The sequence below is a fragment of the Cervus elaphus genome, chromosome 9 (assembly GCF_910594005.1).
Source record: "Cervus elaphus chromosome 9, mCerEla1.1, whole genome shotgun sequence".
In the NCBI taxonomy this organism is placed as follows: Eukaryota; Metazoa; Chordata; class Mammalia; order Artiodactyla; family Cervidae; genus Cervus; species Cervus elaphus.
The window spans coordinates 5,156,731-5,174,194 of NC_057823.1; the positions used below are offsets into that span (position 1 = coordinate 5,156,731).

Below are 17,464 nucleotides of genomic sequence, written 5' to 3' on the forward strand. Positions count from 1 at the left end.
CTAGTCCCTCCATTGCCCTTTGAGAGCAGTTGTAGTTTTCATGTAATGAAGAGCAGATGTAAAGGGAAAAGCTCCCCTGTGTGTGTCTCCTTTACTACTCACAAAGAAAACTTCACTTCTGACACTCTTCCTGGTCACCAAATGTTTGTGGGGTTTTCCCTGTAGCAAGCAATTTTCAGCAACTCTAGCTGGGTGTCCTGTAATTCACTTTGATTCTGACAGTATCTGCCTGGTGTTAGCGTCAGATCCCACAGGTGAAGAGCTCAGTCCCACAGGACACCCCAGCGCCCTTGTGATCACTCAGAAGCCAGTTGGCGGTCCAGTGTTGTCACAAGTACTTCTGACCCACCAGTCGTATGCTGTGGTTCCCTCAACCCCTTCCTTCTGTCCAAAAATGTTAGAATGGCTGATAGAACTCCGGGGGAAACGTAACATTTACTGGTTTATTATAAAGGGTAAAAGATACACAGGGCAAAGAGTGTGAGCAGGGCCCTTTGGCGTGCTGTCCACCTCCTCCATGTGTTCACCAGCCTGGACATTTGTGGATCCCCATACCTTTGGATCTTTATGCAGGCTTCACATTTCTAGTCCTTCTTCCTTCCCAAAGAACTGGGAGATGGGGCTGAAAGTTCCAAGCTCCTCCTCATGGCTTGGTCTTTCTGGTGACCAGCCAGCGATCCTGCTGCTCGCCAGGAGCCCACCAAGATTCATCTCATTAGAACAAAAGACACTACCCGCATCCAGGGGATTCCAAGGGATTTAGGGACTCTGTGTCAGGAACCAAGGGGAGAGACACCCCCCCCCCCCAATATTAGAACCAAAGATGGTCCTAGTGCTGCTACTTAGGAAATTGGAAGTGTTTAGGAGCTTTGTCCCAGGAACCAGAGACAGAGACCAATATATATCTTTTCTGTTATTTCACAGCAGGTAATTTTCCATTCTCTTTGGGAAGTGGATATTAAGGAGCCTTGATGAAAGTATATAACTCAATAAATACTGTTGAAAGGATGGTTGAAATAATTAAATATTTCTTTTCCCAAACAGCTTTCCATTGAAATTAGGTGGTGCTCACTTAGTGTTGTTTTAATGAATGAAATTACATGGATCAGTTCTCTTGGCTACCTGTGCAGCTTTCCCAGCTCCTTTTCCAGCTTGAGTCTTCAAGAGGGAGCCTCAGAATTGATTTCTAAAACTGTTTGTACCTGGTGTGATTATAAAGCAATGAGACTGATTGTCATGTGTCGTTTGTGGGATCCGTCTCAGTTACTTTATAGCCATACCTGGTATCTTATACCACAGAATATTGCGTGTTGAACAGCATTTTAAAATCACTTAAGGTTTCTAAATGGAAATTTTAAATGGTTTAGCATCATTTTAAGATTTTTTCTAACTTACTGATCAGAACTTTTTAATCAGAAAGATAATTAGATGTTAACTTGTTGCTTTAATTTGCAGTTTTCTTTTTGTTTTTGGAATTTTAATCAGTATTCTGATAAACTGCTTATTGAATTTCTTTTCAGTTGTAAATGGTCTTTGTACATTGTACAAGGATAGTCCTTTCAATTGAATATTATAAATGAAACATATAAACTGGCGTGAACAAAAAAGGAACTTTCCCCTAGTCCAATCTACACATAGGACCTAAGATAGTTTCAACTGTTACTGATTAAAGATACCACCATTTGGCATTTTGCTGTTGACACTCTATTATCAAATTTCTGTCCTAAGTCAATGAAACTATAAAACTGTATATCCTGAACTTCTGCTTCTTTCTGTTCCTTGTGCTAGTTCTACACACAATAGGTGCTCCATAAATGTTTATAAGAAAAGTTAATGCCAACAAGTACCAACTTTTGTATTATAAATAACAGTGTTTTTCTCCTTTTCATAAGGAATCGGGGCTCTCTAAAGCACATTTAAGATGGAAAAGGTTTTACAGTGAAACCTGCCGTGATTTTGTCACATTTCTATTGCTGTGTGATAGAATTCCCAGGTGGCTCAGTGTTCAAGAATCCGCCTGCCAATGCAGGAGACGCAGGTTCAATCCCTGGGTCTGGAAGATTCCGTGGAGTAGGAAATGACAACCCACTCCAGTATTCTTGCTGGGGAAAGCCCATGGTCAGAGGAGCCTGGCGCTTTTCCCTCTTGGCTTCATTCCACAGGGTCATAAAGAGTTGGACACGACGGAGCAACTGAGCGTGACTGCTGTGTAGTACAGTGTTGTGGGCTGTCTCTTGTTACATTTGGCTGATTTAATGGTCTGTCTTTCCCATACAGTTGTAAGACAAATTAATACAGCTTTTACCACTACAGTCATTTTATGCTTTAAGTGTGTTTGTTTAAATCTTAAGTAGTACACATCAAATTTCTTTTCCCACTTGGTGCCAGTGTACCCAATTACAACTTCATTTCATTTGAATCTGAAAAACCTTGCCATTAGCAGAAATTGCAGTAGTTTTTCTAAGTAACATTTTTATATATTTGATATTCTGTAAGTTTTAAATGTCACTTGAGTATATATATTTATTTTACATTACAGGCACTGGAGATATTATTGCTGTCATGATTACAGAATTGAGGGGTAAAGATATTTTGAGTTATCTGGAGAAAAACATCTCTGTACAAATGACAATAGCTGTTGGAACTCGAATGCCGCCAAAGAACTTCAGCCGTGGTTCTCTAGTCTTCGTGTCAATATCCTTTATTGTTTTGATGATTATTTCTTCAGCCTGGCTTATATTCTACTTCATTCAGAAGATCAGGTACACAAATGCCCGGGACAGGAACCAGGTGAGCTACCAGTACTCTGTAGTGATGAATGCTTACTGGCCGTAATTCATAGACATCTGTTGTAATCATACAGAATATGAACATTTTTTTTCATTAAAAAAAGTGGTCAAAAACATATCTATACAAGTATTTTAAGGATATTTGAAATACCTAAATGGAGAAATTATTAAGTTTATAGTGATCACTTGGAATATTCCAGGTGAATGGTTAGCTTAATATCAGAGTGTGATATACCTAATTCTAGTAATTTGAAAAAATATTGCAAAGTTGCATTTTTAAGCTGGTAATATTTGTTGTCAGTAGCAGGGGAGTTGGAAGGATGAAAGAGGGAGACTTTTCACTATTTATACTTTTGTTCCATATGAGTTTTTTCCCATGTGAATTATCTGTCCTATTTAAGCTTAGCCACAGGGCATTGATGAGGTCAGAAAGGACCAATAGAAGAGATGTATCTATCTAGTCACCCTGGAAATTACATTGACCAGTACAGCCTAAGTACTCAGTATTAAGATGAATAAATGCACAGGAAAAACAATATACTGCCCTGTAGTAAAGGACTTGCAGATGGTTTTCTGTCAGTTTGTTAACTTATTAATAGTTTGTTTAATGTGCTATATATAGAATATCTGCCTGCCCTGGGGCAGTTGTAAGATGTTAGGTCCCAGTCCTAGGTATTTCTAAGAAACTAAGAAGTAAATACTTTGGCCACATGATGCAAAGAGTTGATTCATTTGAAAAGACCCTGATGCTGGGAAAGATTGAGGGCAGGAGGAGAAGGGGATGACAGAGGATGAGATGGTTGGATGGCAATACCGACTCAATGGATATGAGTTTGGGTGGGCTCTGGCAGTTGGTGATGGACGGGGAGGCCTGGCGTGCTGCAGCTCATGGGGTCACAAAGAGTTGGACACGACTGAGTGACTGAACTGAACTGAAGAAGTGAATAGTGTGGAGCATGGTTTGAAGCCAGTTTTTTTTTATTTTTAGCTGGGTCTTTGTTACTGCACACGGCTTCCCTTTAGTTGTGGTGAGCTGGGGCTACTCTCTAGTTGCAGTGCATGGACTTCTCATTGGAGTGGCTTCTCTTGTTGAAGAGCACAGGCTCTAGGTACATGGGCTATAGATACGTGGGCACAGCATGTCCAGGAAGATTTTACATGCCGTGCCCACAGGTCACAACTATTGAGCCCATGTACCTATATGGTACATGTACACAATGGAATATTACTCAGCTATTAAAAATAATGCATTTGAATCAGTTCTAATGAGGTGGATGAAACTGGAGCCTATTATATAGAGCAAAGTAAGTCAGAAAGAAAAACACCAATACAGTATCTTAACGCATATATACGGAATTTAGAAAGATGGTAACAATGACCCTGTATGCGAGACAGTAGATATAAAGAGACACAGATGTAAAGAACAGACTTTTGGACTCTGTGGGAGAAGGCGAGGGTGGGATGATTTGAGAGAATATTGTTGAAACATGTATATTATGATATGTGAAATAGATCACCAGTCCAGGTTCGATGCATGAGACAGGGCGCTCAGGGCTGGTGCACTGGGATGACCCTCAGGGATTGGATGGGGAGGGAGGTGGAAGGGGTTCAGGATGGGGGACACATGTACACCCATGGTTGATTCATGTGAATGTATGGCAAAAAACCACCACAATATTGTAAAGTAATTAGCTTCCAATTAAAATTAAAAAAAAAATTTTATGTAACATAATTCTCTATTCAGACAGAGCACCTGTAAATCCCTGTAGGGGATGGCGCAAGGTGGAGGTGTGTGAAATTTCATCCTTCCTCATTCTAGTGAAAAGAAACATAGACTTTGGTATGGAGTTCAAATCCTGACATTACTACCAATTTGCCACAGTCCCTCTTACACAGTTTATATAGCTTCTCAACTTGTTTCTGCATCTGAAAGTATGTATAAAACATCTAAAAAGTATAATTTATTGAACATTTGTGTGCCAGGCTCTGCAGCATCCTACATCTTTGAAATTTTTGTCATGATAATTTTTACTATTTGTGATTTCAGGCCTATGGAAAGTTGTAAAAATAGTATAAAGTATTTTCTTGCCCAAATCTCCAGCTGTGAACGTTTTACCTTGCTTCCTTCTCCATGTGTATCAGTTCAGTTCAGTTCACTTGCTCAGTCATGTCCAACTTTTTGTGACCCCATTGACTGAAGCACGCCAGGCTTCCCTGTCCATCACCAACTCCTGGAGCTTGCTCAAACTCATGTCCATCAAGTCGGTGATGCCATCCAACCTTCTCATCCTCTCTCATCCCCTTCTCATGTCCTCAGTCTTTCCCAGCATCAGGGTCTTTTCCAGTGAGTCAGTTCCTCGCATCAGCTGGCCAAAGTATTGGAGCTTCAGCTTCAGCACCAGTCCTTCCAGTGAATAGTCAGGACTGATCTCCTTTAGGATGGACTGGTTGGATCTCCTTGCAGTCCAAGGGACTCTCAAGAGTCTTCTCCAACACCACAGTTCAAAAGCATCAATTCTTTGGCGCTCAGCTTTCTTTATGGTCCAACTCTAATATCCATACACAACTACTGGAAAAACCATAGCTTTGAGAAACTAGATGGACCTTTGTTGGCAAAGTGATGTCTCTGTTTTTTAATATGCTGTCTAGGTTGGTCATAACTTTTCTTCCAAGGAGCAAGTGTCTTTTAATTTCATGGCTGCAGTCACCACCTGCAGTGATATCGGAGCACAAGAAACTAAAGTCTATCACGGTGTCTTGTTTTCCCGTCTATATATACTTTTTAAAAAACTGTTTGAAAGTAAATTTGGGATAAGATGCCCTTTTACACTTAAATACTTCATTGTATATTTTCTAAAAGAAAGAACATTTTCTTATATAGCCACAGTATGATTATCAAGATAATGAAATTAACATTAATATCATTGTCTGATCTATATACCTTTTCTAAGTTTTGTAAAATTATCTTAATAATGACCTTTATAGAAAAGAAAACCCTGGATTGGTCCAGTCAGATTGTTTGTTGTATTCAGTTGTCATGTCTCTTTTAACCTGTTCATGACATTGACATTATTGAAGATTATAATCCAGCTGTTTTGGATTTGAGCTTGTCTGATGCCTGTTCCTTCATGATTAGATTCAGGTTATCTGTGTTTTTGTCAGAAGTACTTCCCAGGCCTTTACATTTATTAATTTTTCATTTTGAGATAGTTGTAATTTCACATACATTTATAAGAAATAATGCAGAGAGATCCCAAATACCCTTCACCCATTTCCCCCTAGATGTAAAATCTTACTTAACTGTAGTAAATATCACAACCAGGATATTGATGTTGATGCAATCCACTGATAGTCAGATTTTTCCAGTTAAACTCGTGCTGGTATGTGTGTAGTTCTTTGCAATTTCAGGTGGCTGCCGTCGCAGTCCAGATGTAGTCCTGTTATCACAAGGATCCTTTGTGCAGATTCTTTGACAGTCAGCCATAAGCACCTCCCTCTCTCCTGCACCGTGCCTAACCCCTGCCTAACCCCTGACTACACTAGTCTGTTTCCCCACTCTATAGTTTTGTTGTCTCAAAAATGCTGTATAAATGGAATCATAGAATACTTAACTTCTAGAGTTTGGATTTCTTCATCTAACATATTCCCTTGAGATCGTTCCAAATTGTATGTATCAATAATGTATTTCTTTTTATTGGTGACTAGTATTCTCTATCTTGGATGTACCGTAACTTGGTAACCAAGTTATTTCCCGTTTTGACTATTATAAATAAAGTGACTATGAACATTCGTGTACAGGTTTCTGCATGAGTTTTCATTTCCCTGGCATAAATGTTCAGTAGTGGAATTTTTGAGTTATTTTGATAGGTACATATTTAATTTTGTAAGAAATTGCCATTCTCTTTTCCCAAGCAGCTGTACTGTTTTACATTCCCAATTCTTCTGCATCCTTGACAGCATTTGGTGTGGTCACTGTCTTTCATTGTAGCCATTCTGATAGGTGTGTAGTAATATCTCTTCTGTGATTTTAGTTTGCATTTCTCCAGTGACTAGTGATGTTGACCATCTTTCACCTGCCAAATGCCATCTGTATGTCCTCTTCAGTGAAAGGTTTTTGTCTTTTACCCATTTTCTACTGTGTTGTTTCTTACTGTTGAGTTTTGAGTGTTCTTTATACATTCTAAATACAAGTCTTTTGTCAGAATTACGGTTTGAAAATATTTTCTCTGATGGTCTTTTGAAGAGCAAAATTTTTAATTTTGGTGAAGCTTAATTTATCAATTGTTCCCTTTATGAATTGTGCTTTTTCTAACAAGTGTAAAAATTCTTTGCCTAACCCTGGATACCAAAGATTTTCTAATTCTTTTCAAAAAGTTTTACATTTTGTATCTGACCCATTTTAAATTACATTTTATATAAAATGTGAGGTTTGGGTTGAGGTTTCTTTTTATACTTAATGTCTGTCCAGTATTTCACCTTTGTCAAAAAAACTCAGTTGGGCACATTTGTGTGGGCATATTTCTGGGTTTTCTGTTTCACTCATCCAAATGTCTATGTTCACACCACACTGTCTTCTTACTGAAGCTATATATTATGCCTAACTATTGGGTACAATGATCACTCCCATTTTATTTTCCTTTTTGTTGGGGTCCTTTAATGGACCGGAACCTAGTGGTACGGAGTCGACGATAAGAAAGTAAAAGAGAAAAAGAGGCTGATATTCCCTGGTTTACGCAAAGGACCAATAAAGCCCTTGACACAGGACTTGCATCGCTCACGAAGGCACCAGGTGCCCTCTCAAGGGGGTGAAGGCACAAAGTGCCTTCTCGAGAGGGTCTTAGAAACCCGGGCAGGAAAGTGAGCACGACGGGTCTCCACGCTCCAGAGAATCAGCCAGAAAAAGAGAGAGAGACAGAGAGAAACAAAAAAGACATGGGGACCTAAGCTCTGATGGAGCAAAGGTGCTTTAATGATTTTTCTATGAGTATATATAGGCTGTGGTACAAGAAACTTCTTTTGGGAATGATAGAGATCAGAAAACCAAACGTACAGCAACCGTTACCAAGGTAACAAGGGGTCATGTTAGTCACAAGGTCAGGAGACAATCCATATCTCAAGAAAGGGGAACAAGACTAAGCAGTTTTGTCATAAAGAGAATGTTTACTAAAGGAGACCCAAGCCTGCCTCACACAATGACATCAGTCCCTGGGAGCAGCGTGCTATTCTACTTGAAGAGGGACAAAGGACTCATGAGAGACAGCACGTAGGAATCCTCCCATCAAACATTCCCTGACACCTTTTCAAGATTGTTTTATCTATTCTAGGTCCTAGAGTCTTTTCATACAAATTTTAGAATAAGTTTGTCTCGGTCTCTACCAAAAAAAAACCTTGCTGTGATTTTGATGTGAATGCATTAAACCTACTGATCAATTTGAGGAGAATCTGTATATTTATCATGTTAAATCTTTCAGTTCATAAACTTTGTTTTTCCATTTTTTTAGGTCTTTTTTCCCCTTTTAATAGCATTTTATTCTTTTCAGCATGCAGATCCTCTCATGTTTTTTTAAGTTTATACCTAGGAATTTTGTTTTGTTTGGAATGACTATAAAAAGTAATGTAATGGCAAATGGACTCTAAATATGTTTTTACTTTCAGGTTCCACATGTTTATTGTAAGAATATCAAAATGTGATTGAATTTTGTATATCAGTTTTGTATTCTGCAACCTTGGTAAACTCACTTATTATTATAAATTGCTTGGGATTTTCTGTATAGACAATCATGTTATCTGCTGCTGCTGCTAAGTCACTTCAGTTGTGTCCGACTCTGTGCGACCCCATAGACAGTAGCCCACCAGGCTCCTCTGTGCCTGGGCTTCTCCAGGCAAGAATACTGGAGTGGGTTGGCATTTCCTTCTCCAATGCATGCATGCATGCTAAGTTGCTTCAGTTGTGTCCGACTCTGTGCGACCCCATGGACAGCAGCCCACCAGGCTCCTCTGTCCCCAGGATTCTCTAAGGCAAGAATACTGGAGTGGTTTGCCATTTTTTTCTCCAAATGTTATCTGCACATAGTGACTATTTAAATTGTTTCTTTCCAATCTCAGTGCTTTATTTCATTTTCTTGCCTTATTGCAGTGGCTAGAACTTTCAGAACTACGCTGAATAACAGTAATGGAAAGAGTGGGCATCTTTCCCTGTGCCCAATCTTAGAGGGAAGGATTCAGTCTGTTGTTGTTAAGTAAGTTAATATGTGGATAGCTGTCATGTTTGTTACCAAGTTGAGGAAGGTTCTGTCTCTTTCTAGTGTGCTGAAAATTTTTATCACCAGTGGGCGCTTGACTTTGTCACATGCTTTTTATGTATCAGTTGATGTGATCATATGATTTTTTTGTTTTCTTCTTTAGCCTGTGGTAGATTGCATTAGTTGATTTTTGAATGTTGAACAAGCCTTGCATACCTGGAATAAACTGTACTTGGTCTAGTCTTATATACCTGGAATAAATCCCACTAGGTTATGGCATATAATTTTTTGTGCATTGCTGGATTTGATTGGCTAGTACCTTGTTGAGGATTTTGGTATCTTAAATTCATGGGAGATACTGGTTTGTAGTTTTGAGGGAGAAGCTGTAAAAACTTAATTTCTTTAATGGTTAAAAGAATGTTTAGGTTGTGTTTCATCTTTTTGGGGGATTTTGAGAAATTGGCCCTTTTTTTATATATTGTCATACTTATGAACATAAAACTGTTCATAGTATTCCCTGTTCTTTTAATGACTGCAGTGTCTGTACTGATACTTCCTGCTGATTCCTGATTTTAATTATTTGTGTCTTCCCTTTTTATCTTCGTCAGTCTTTCAAGAAATTTCTCTTTTTTTTAATGTATTTATTTTAATTGGAGTCTAATTACTTTACAGTATTGTAGTGGTTTTTGCCATACATTGACATGAATGTATGGGTGTACGTGTTTTCCCCACCCTGAGCCCTCCTCCCACCTCCCTCCCCATCCCATCCCTCTGGGTCATCCCAGGGCACCAGCCCCGAGCTCCCTGTCTCATGCATCCAACCTGGACTGGCGATCTGTTTCACATATGATAATATACATGTTTCAGTGCTATTCTCTCGAATCATCCCACCCTCACCTTCTCAATTTTATTGATTCTTTTCAAAAACAAGTTTCCTTGAATTTTAAAAGATAGGAACTTAGATTATTTATTTGAAAACTTTTCTCTTTCTGTTGTAAGCATTTACTGCTGTTTTCTCTTATCACTATTTTAACTGTGTCCCATATGCTTTGGTATCCTCTATATTCATTCAACTTTATGTAATTTTTTTCTTCTGAGACTTCCTCTTTGACCTGTAATACACGCTTATTTAGAAGTGTTTTGTTGAGTTTTCACTTGTTTGGAGATTTTGCTATTGTCTTAGTGTTACTGATTTCATTATGATCAGAGAAATATTCTATATGATTTCAGTTCTTTTAGATTTGTTGAGGTTTGTTTTATGGTCTAAGATCTAGTCTGTTTGGGTGAATGTCTGATGGGTGCTTGGGGAAAAACTGTATATTCTGCTAGAATGTAGAATGTTTTATAGATGTCGATTAGATCAGTACACTCAGCTTACTTCTAAGAGGTCGGGGAGGGGGGGAGTTCACTTTCCCAGTGGACCCTGCTGAAACCATTGTGGGAACAGGGGTGCAATTTTTCCATTGATGTTTTGCTAGAGTAAGATGTGTGTAGCCCACTCCTCCTGGTACTTTAGCTTGGGGAAGCAGGCTTTTTTTTTGGCCTAGGGTAGGGGTGGGGATCTGTTCCTGTTGGCAGTACCAGATTGGAGGCTTCTGCAGCATCTTGTGTTGAGACATGTGAGCCCAGGAAACTCACTACCCAGCATTCAAGTCTTAAGGCCCCTAGGCAGCTCACCTCCTCTACCTTTCAGAGACTTACGGTGCTGGTTTGTTGTGTTTTGTCCAGGGCTTTTTAGGTGTAGAGGGGTGCACCTGGGAAGAATGGAGTCTCTCTGTTGTAGGAGAACTGAGAGTTCCTATAACATCTCACATGATTTTTGGCTTGGATATAGGTGATTTGAAGTGGTAAAGGGATGTTAGATGAAAGGGTTAACTGATCTAAAACTATGATACTTTCATAGAAAAGATTATTGGATATGCATGTATAAAATAAAGTTTATAGCCTTAAAATAGAATGCACCAATTTTCTGAGATTTTTGACAGAATGAATGCATGTTAAGTCACTTTAGTCGTGTCTGTTTGCAACCCCATGGACTGTAGCTCACCAGGGTCCTCTGTCCATGGTTTTCTCCAGGCAATAATACTGGAGTGGGTTGCCATTCCTTCCTCCAGGGGATCTTCCTGATCCAGAAAGATGTCTCCTGCATTGGCAGGCAGGTTCTTTACCACTAGCGCCAGCTGAGAAGCCCTTTTGACAAAGTGAATAGCCATAAAATCGAGTTCTGATGAAATGGAGGGATACACAGTCAGATCAGCACTAACAAGTTGACAGCATTTATTTATTTATCTTCAAAGCACCTGGCAAGAAATTCTATCCAATGATATTTGAAGAAAATAGAAGTCAGCTGAAGTTCTTCAGCTTCTTTGAAGGGCAGAAGCATAGCATTGAAGTGTTCTTTTACCCATCCTCTTTAACCAGTGATGTTGCCTTCTTTTTTAAATTGAAAATTTTAACCAATATAATATATGGACATGATTTTTAAGAATAAATGGTACTGCAGAGTTTGGTTCCTTACCTAGTCTTTTCCTCCAATTCTTGTTTCCCAGCAACAAGTCATCTCTTTCAACTCTTTTTCTCTCTTCCTTCTGTCACTAACTTAACTAACTAGCGTGCTGTACTCCTTTTTAAAGTAAACTTAAAGGTGTCTTTTAAATATATTATTGCCATTATGGAAAACTAAAAGTAAAATGATCAAGAGTAGTTCTAAAAGGGTGTTCTCTGCAAGCAAGCCCTATAATGTTGGTTTGAAGGTAGTGCGTCTCAAGAACTTTTGAAAAAAGCAGATTGTTTATCCCAGGAGCCTGCTCTTTAGTAGCACTTTAGTTAGCACCCAGCACGGGACCTTTGTGTAATGAAGGACTCAGCGTAGTCACCATCTGGTGTAGACCGCAAATGGAAACTGGCTTTGTGGCTGACTGCACACAGACTTCCTAAGCATTCTTCTCCAGACTCTACTATAGCAGGACCTGGTATTCTGACCTTTGTTCCTCCTTCCGTTTTTCCCTAAGGTTGAGAAGCATTTGATGACGTTTCATGGGGCTTGAAAAGCTTAGCTTGTTAAAGTTAAACACAAGCCAAAAGCGGCAGAACCTCAACTGGTTGAAACCTTTCGCTATTTTAAAAGAGAAAGAAGAACTGTTAGCAAAGAAAAAAAGTAAGCTTGATGAGAGACTCATTTTCTCCCACAAACTGTCATCGTGAAGCAGTTCTTTCTATAGAATACACTTTCTTTTAAAAAGAAGTAGTTAGATTGTTAAGTGAAAAATGAACGTTATCTTGGTTTCAAAATCGATTTTTCTCCTCAGTATCATATAAGTATGATAATGCCTGGCACATGGTAAGTTCTGTACATTGTTTTCAATGTATTATTGTTATTATCTAAATATTATTGATTTGGAGAAAACAGAGAAAGCAGGTAAAACCAATATATGAGCTTGTGATTAAAAAAAGGAACATGCTACCAAAGAGAGCCATGTGTTGTAAATAACTTTCTAGGCACAGTGCAGTTACACGGTTGATGCCGTTTTACATGTGAAATAAGAATGTAATGCTTTGGCTTTTTAGATCACTGCCAGATACCTGTGGTTGCTCTTCCTGAAAATTTGTTAGAATACATCTGAATACAAACAGATCAGATGATGGCTAATGGTAAACTTATATGTCACCTTGTAATAAGACAGTGATAGTTACTTCACAAAAGAGGATATATATTTGGTATGTTTTATTGGAAAGGGTACTTAAACTTTTTCACAATTACATAGTTAATATTGTACCCTTAATCTCAAAGTGGTCGAGTTTGACAAACCAGAACAATAAAACTTTTATTTAACTGTTGAGGAATAAGGTAGATATTAGAAAAAAATTCCATAACCTAGGACTACTGAGTTTAGAAGACCTTGTTATGAAATTCCTAGTGAAAATGCATATAGTTTCCAAGGTGCTTAAAACTCATTAAAGCTTCTCACCAGAATGTGTATACAGTATTCTTAGACTTCATACGTATCTCAAGGCTACCGAAGGTGAAACATGCTTTTGTTGCCCATTTTTATCTTGGAAGATAGCTAATTGGAAAATGGAGTTGTGTGGGAGAATATGGATGCGTATTGAATATTCTTCAGAGGAAGGCTAGTACTTTGCATGCATAATCTTTGAAAATGGTGGGTTTGAAAAGTCTTTTCCATCTAGATTGGAGGGGGAGAAGTGCATACTGTCAAGGTTTTTCCTATAGGAAAACATTATGTAGTCAAAAGAGACAGATTTCTTCATTATTGGATGGTAGATTGAATTTTATTATGTTTTTTAGGGACTAACAATTCCAGAAGAACTGGAAAAAGGAAAATAGATCTTTGAACTGAGAATGTATTATTTTACCACTTTTTAAATACATCGCAAGTTACTTTAACTTCTTCATGTCCTGCTATTCTGATCAATTTACGTTGATAAATACCACTTTCCATATTCAGAGACTATATGCCTTCTAAATGTTATATCAAAGCTTAAGACTTTGTTTTCCTAGCACAAAATATTCTCTTGAGATCAGAGTGTTTCTGAGACATTCAGTTCTACATCCTTGGCATTTAGCATAGGCCCTAGCATGTCACAGTATCTCAGTAAATGCTTAAATGAATTAAGAATAAAAGTGCATTCTATTGGGAAGGTGGATAGGTGTAATCAAAATACTGTGTAGTTTAAGAGTTATTCTTTTGGGGCAGAGTGATATTACTAGAGTGATATCACAGAGAAGGTAGTGACATTTGAGCTGAATTTTAGAGGATAGGACTTGATCAGACAGAAACTAGACAGAAAGGCAAAGGGATTGTTTTCCACAGAGCTGTGGGGAGAGAGAACAGAGTTGAATCACATCAGAAAAAGGGAGGAGACCTGAGACTGAACCTATCCTGAATGAGCACATTGCCTATAGAAGATGAAGGGCTTGACTTGTCTGAAAAATTCAGACTTTACTCTAGAAGCAATAGGAGTCATCAGAGGGTTTGTTGTTGTTTCTGTTAAGGACAGGCTTGGAGGAAAGAGTTCCTAAAGAGAAAAATATTGAAGGGCAAAGGAAAATAATACTAATAAAACAAGGTTATGTACAGAGCTGGGAGAAGGATTAGGCCACAGACAGGTGGTTACCTTGGAAAAGCATTGGGGATACTTCTTTTCAGAAAAAACGGGAAAGGGTAATAGTGATGAGAGAATGAATGAAAGAAGGTGCTTTCAGTTACTTCAATCAGGGGAAAATTACATTCACAGCACCTAGATTTCATCAATGTCTAAAAGAAGAAAACCCAGTTATCTCCTAATGCAGACCTAATTCTGTATCTATGGGAAAGTTCTGATGATTGAAACAGAAACCTGAGATGAGGCTCATTAAAGTGACCTACCATCAGTCCACTGAGAACCGTCTCATTTTGAACAGATTATTCCTGTTAAATGAAGCAGTATGAGTTGTTTTAAATTGTTTTCTACAATTTTAAACTTTTGGACACACTGCATCCATACGTAGAATACTGTTCACGTTATTACTGATGTGTTTACACAACTGAAATAAATAAATACTGCCCTTGATGATCAATATCCCTTCTTAGTTTATAAATGGGAAATCATTAGGCATTTAGGATGGAAAAATGAACTGGGCTGAAAAGTCAGGAGATCAAAGGTTCTGGTCTCAGCACTTTTATTAGCTTTAGATAAATCACCTCACTTCTCTCTGGCTTTGGATTTTCTCCTTTGTAAAATAGTACATCCCTCTGTGGTTTTGTCCCATTCCATAATATTCCGTATGTGATGAGGTGGAAACTTGAGTAGCTTTATTACCTAAAGTACAGAGAATATGAGTGAATGTGTAGAGGGTTATGGGAAATGCTTTGGAGCTGGGGTTGCTATTTTATACTTAGATTTTGTGTGTGTGCTCAGTTGCCTCTGACTCATTGCCCGCCAGGCTCATTGCCTGTCAGGCTCCTCTGTACATGGAATTTTCCAGGCTTGAATACTGGATTGGGTTGCCATTTCCTACTCCAGGGGATCTTCCCAACCCAGAGATCAAATCCGAGCTTCTTGCATCCTGTGCATTACAGGTAAATTCTTCACTACTGCACCACCTGGGAAGCCATACTTAGTTTAGTGAGTCTCAAACTACTGTATACCAAAAAATGATATGAGGACTCTTTTCTACCCCTCCTCCTCTTCTTCTTTTCCTCCTCCTCCTCCTCCTCCACTTTTAAAAACTGCAGATTCCCAAGACACCTCCCCCCTCCCACAAGAATACACAGAACTATGCCCAAAAAAAAGTCTTAATGACCCAGATAACTACAATGGTGTGGTCACTCACCTACAGCTGGACATCCTGGAATGCCAAGTCAAGTGGGCCTTAGGAAGCATTACTATAAACAAAGCTAGTTGTGGTGACGGAATTCTAGGTGAGCTATTTAAAATCCTAAAAGATGATGCTGTTGAAGTGCTGCACTCAGTATGTCAGCAAATTTGGAAAACTCAGCAGTGACCACAGGACTGGAAAAGGTCACTTTTCATTCCAGTCCAAAAGAAGGGCAGTGCCAAAGAATGTTCCAGCTAAGGACAGTTGCACTCGTTTCACATGCTAGGAAGGTTATACTCAAAATTCTTTAAGCTAGGCTTCAGCAGTAGATGAACTGAGAACTTACAGATGTACACGCTGGGTTTCAAAAAGGCAGGAACCAGAGGGCAAATAGCCAACATTTGTTGGATCATGGAGAAAGCAAGGGAGTTCGAGAAAAGCATCTACTTCTGTTTTATTGACTACATGAAAGCCTTTGACTGTGTGGATCACAACAAACTGTGGAAAATTCTTAAAAAAGATGGGAGTACCAGACCACCTTACCTATCTCTGGAGAAACCTCTATGCACTCATGAAACAATAGTTAGAAGTGGACATGGAACAACTGACTGGTTCAGAATTGGGAAAGGAATACAACAAGGCTATATATTGTCACCCTGCTTATTTAACTTCTATACAGAGTACATCATGTGAAATGCTGGGCTGGATGAATCACAAGCTGGAATCAAAAAGATTTTCAGGAGAAATATCAACAACCTCAGATATGCATATGATACCACTTTAATGGCAGAAGCAAAGAGGAACTAAAGACCCTCTTGATGAGGGTGAAAGAGGAGAGTGAAAACGTTGGCTTGAAACTCAGTATTCAAAACACTAAGATCATGGATTCTGGTCCCATCATTTCATGGCAGATAGAAGGGGGAAAAGTGGAAGCAGTGATAGATGTTATCTTCTTGGGCTCCAAAATCACTGCAAACTGTGACTGAAGCAATAAAATTAAAAGATGCTTACTCCTTGGAAGGAAAGCCATGACAAACCTAGGCATCATATTAAAAAGCAGAGACATCACTTTGCTGACAAAGGTCCATGAAGCTAGTGGAGGTGATGTATTTCCAGCTGAACTATTTCAAATCCTAAAAGATGATGCTGTTTAAGTGTTGCACTCAATATGCCAGCAAATTTGGAAAACTCAGCAGTGGCCACAGGACTGGAAAAGGTCAGTGTTCATTCCAATCCCAAAGAAAGGCAAGGCCAAAGAATGTTTAAACTACTGCACAGTTGCACTCATCTTACATACTAGCAAAGTAATGCTCAAAAATCTCCAAGCTAGGCTTCAACACATGAACCAAGAACTTCCAGATGGTCAAACTGGATTAAGAAAAGGCAGAGGAACCAGAGATCAAATTGTCAACATCCGCTGGATCACAGAAGAAGCAAGAGAATTCCAGAAAAACATCTGCTTCTGTTTCATTGACTACACTAAAGCCTTTGACTGTGGGGATCACAACAAACTGTGGAAAATTCTTAAAGAGAGGGGAATACCAGACCACCTTGTCTGCCTCCTGAGAAATCTTTATGCAGGTCAGAAAACAATAGTTAGAGCTGGAAATGGAAAAAGTGACTGGTTCCAAATTGGGATAGACATATATGTATTGTCACCGTGCTTATTTAACTTATATGCAGAGTACATCATACAAAATGTTAGACTGAAGGAAGCACAAGCTGGAATCAAGATTTCTGGGAGAAATATCAATAACCTCAGACATGGAGATGATACCACCCTTATGGCAGAAAGTGAGGAGGAACTAAAGAGCCTCTTGATGAAGGTGAAAGAGGAGAGTGAAAAGGCTGGCTTAAAACTGACAAAAAAACTAAGATCATGGCATCTGCTCCCATCACTTCATGGCAAATAGATGGGGAAACAATGGAAACAGTGAGAGACTTTATTTTGTGGGGCTCCAAAATCACTGCAGATGGTGACTGCAGCCACAAAATTAAAAGATGCTTGCTCTTTGCAAGAAAAGCTATGACCAACCTAGACAACATATTAAAAAGCAGAGACATTATTGGCCAACAAAGGTTCATCTAGTCAAAGCTATGGTTCGTCCAGTAGT

General features: G+C 38.8%; 1 protein-coding gene across 3 annotated transcripts in view; it reads left to right on the forward strand.

The window, feature by feature from the left end:
* Positions 1 to 17,464, forward strand: part of RNF130 (ring finger protein 130) — a 135,909-nt gene that overhangs the window by 59,699 nt on the left and 58,746 nt on the right. For all 3 annotated transcript variants that reach the window (XM_043910678.1, XM_043910680.1, XM_043910681.1), the window contains exon 3: positions 2,540 to 2,790. In XM_043910678.1, the coding sequence (XP_043766613.1) occupies positions 2,540 to 2,790 (251 nt within the window). The remainder of the gene's footprint in view (positions 1 to 2,539; positions 2,791 to 17,464) is intronic.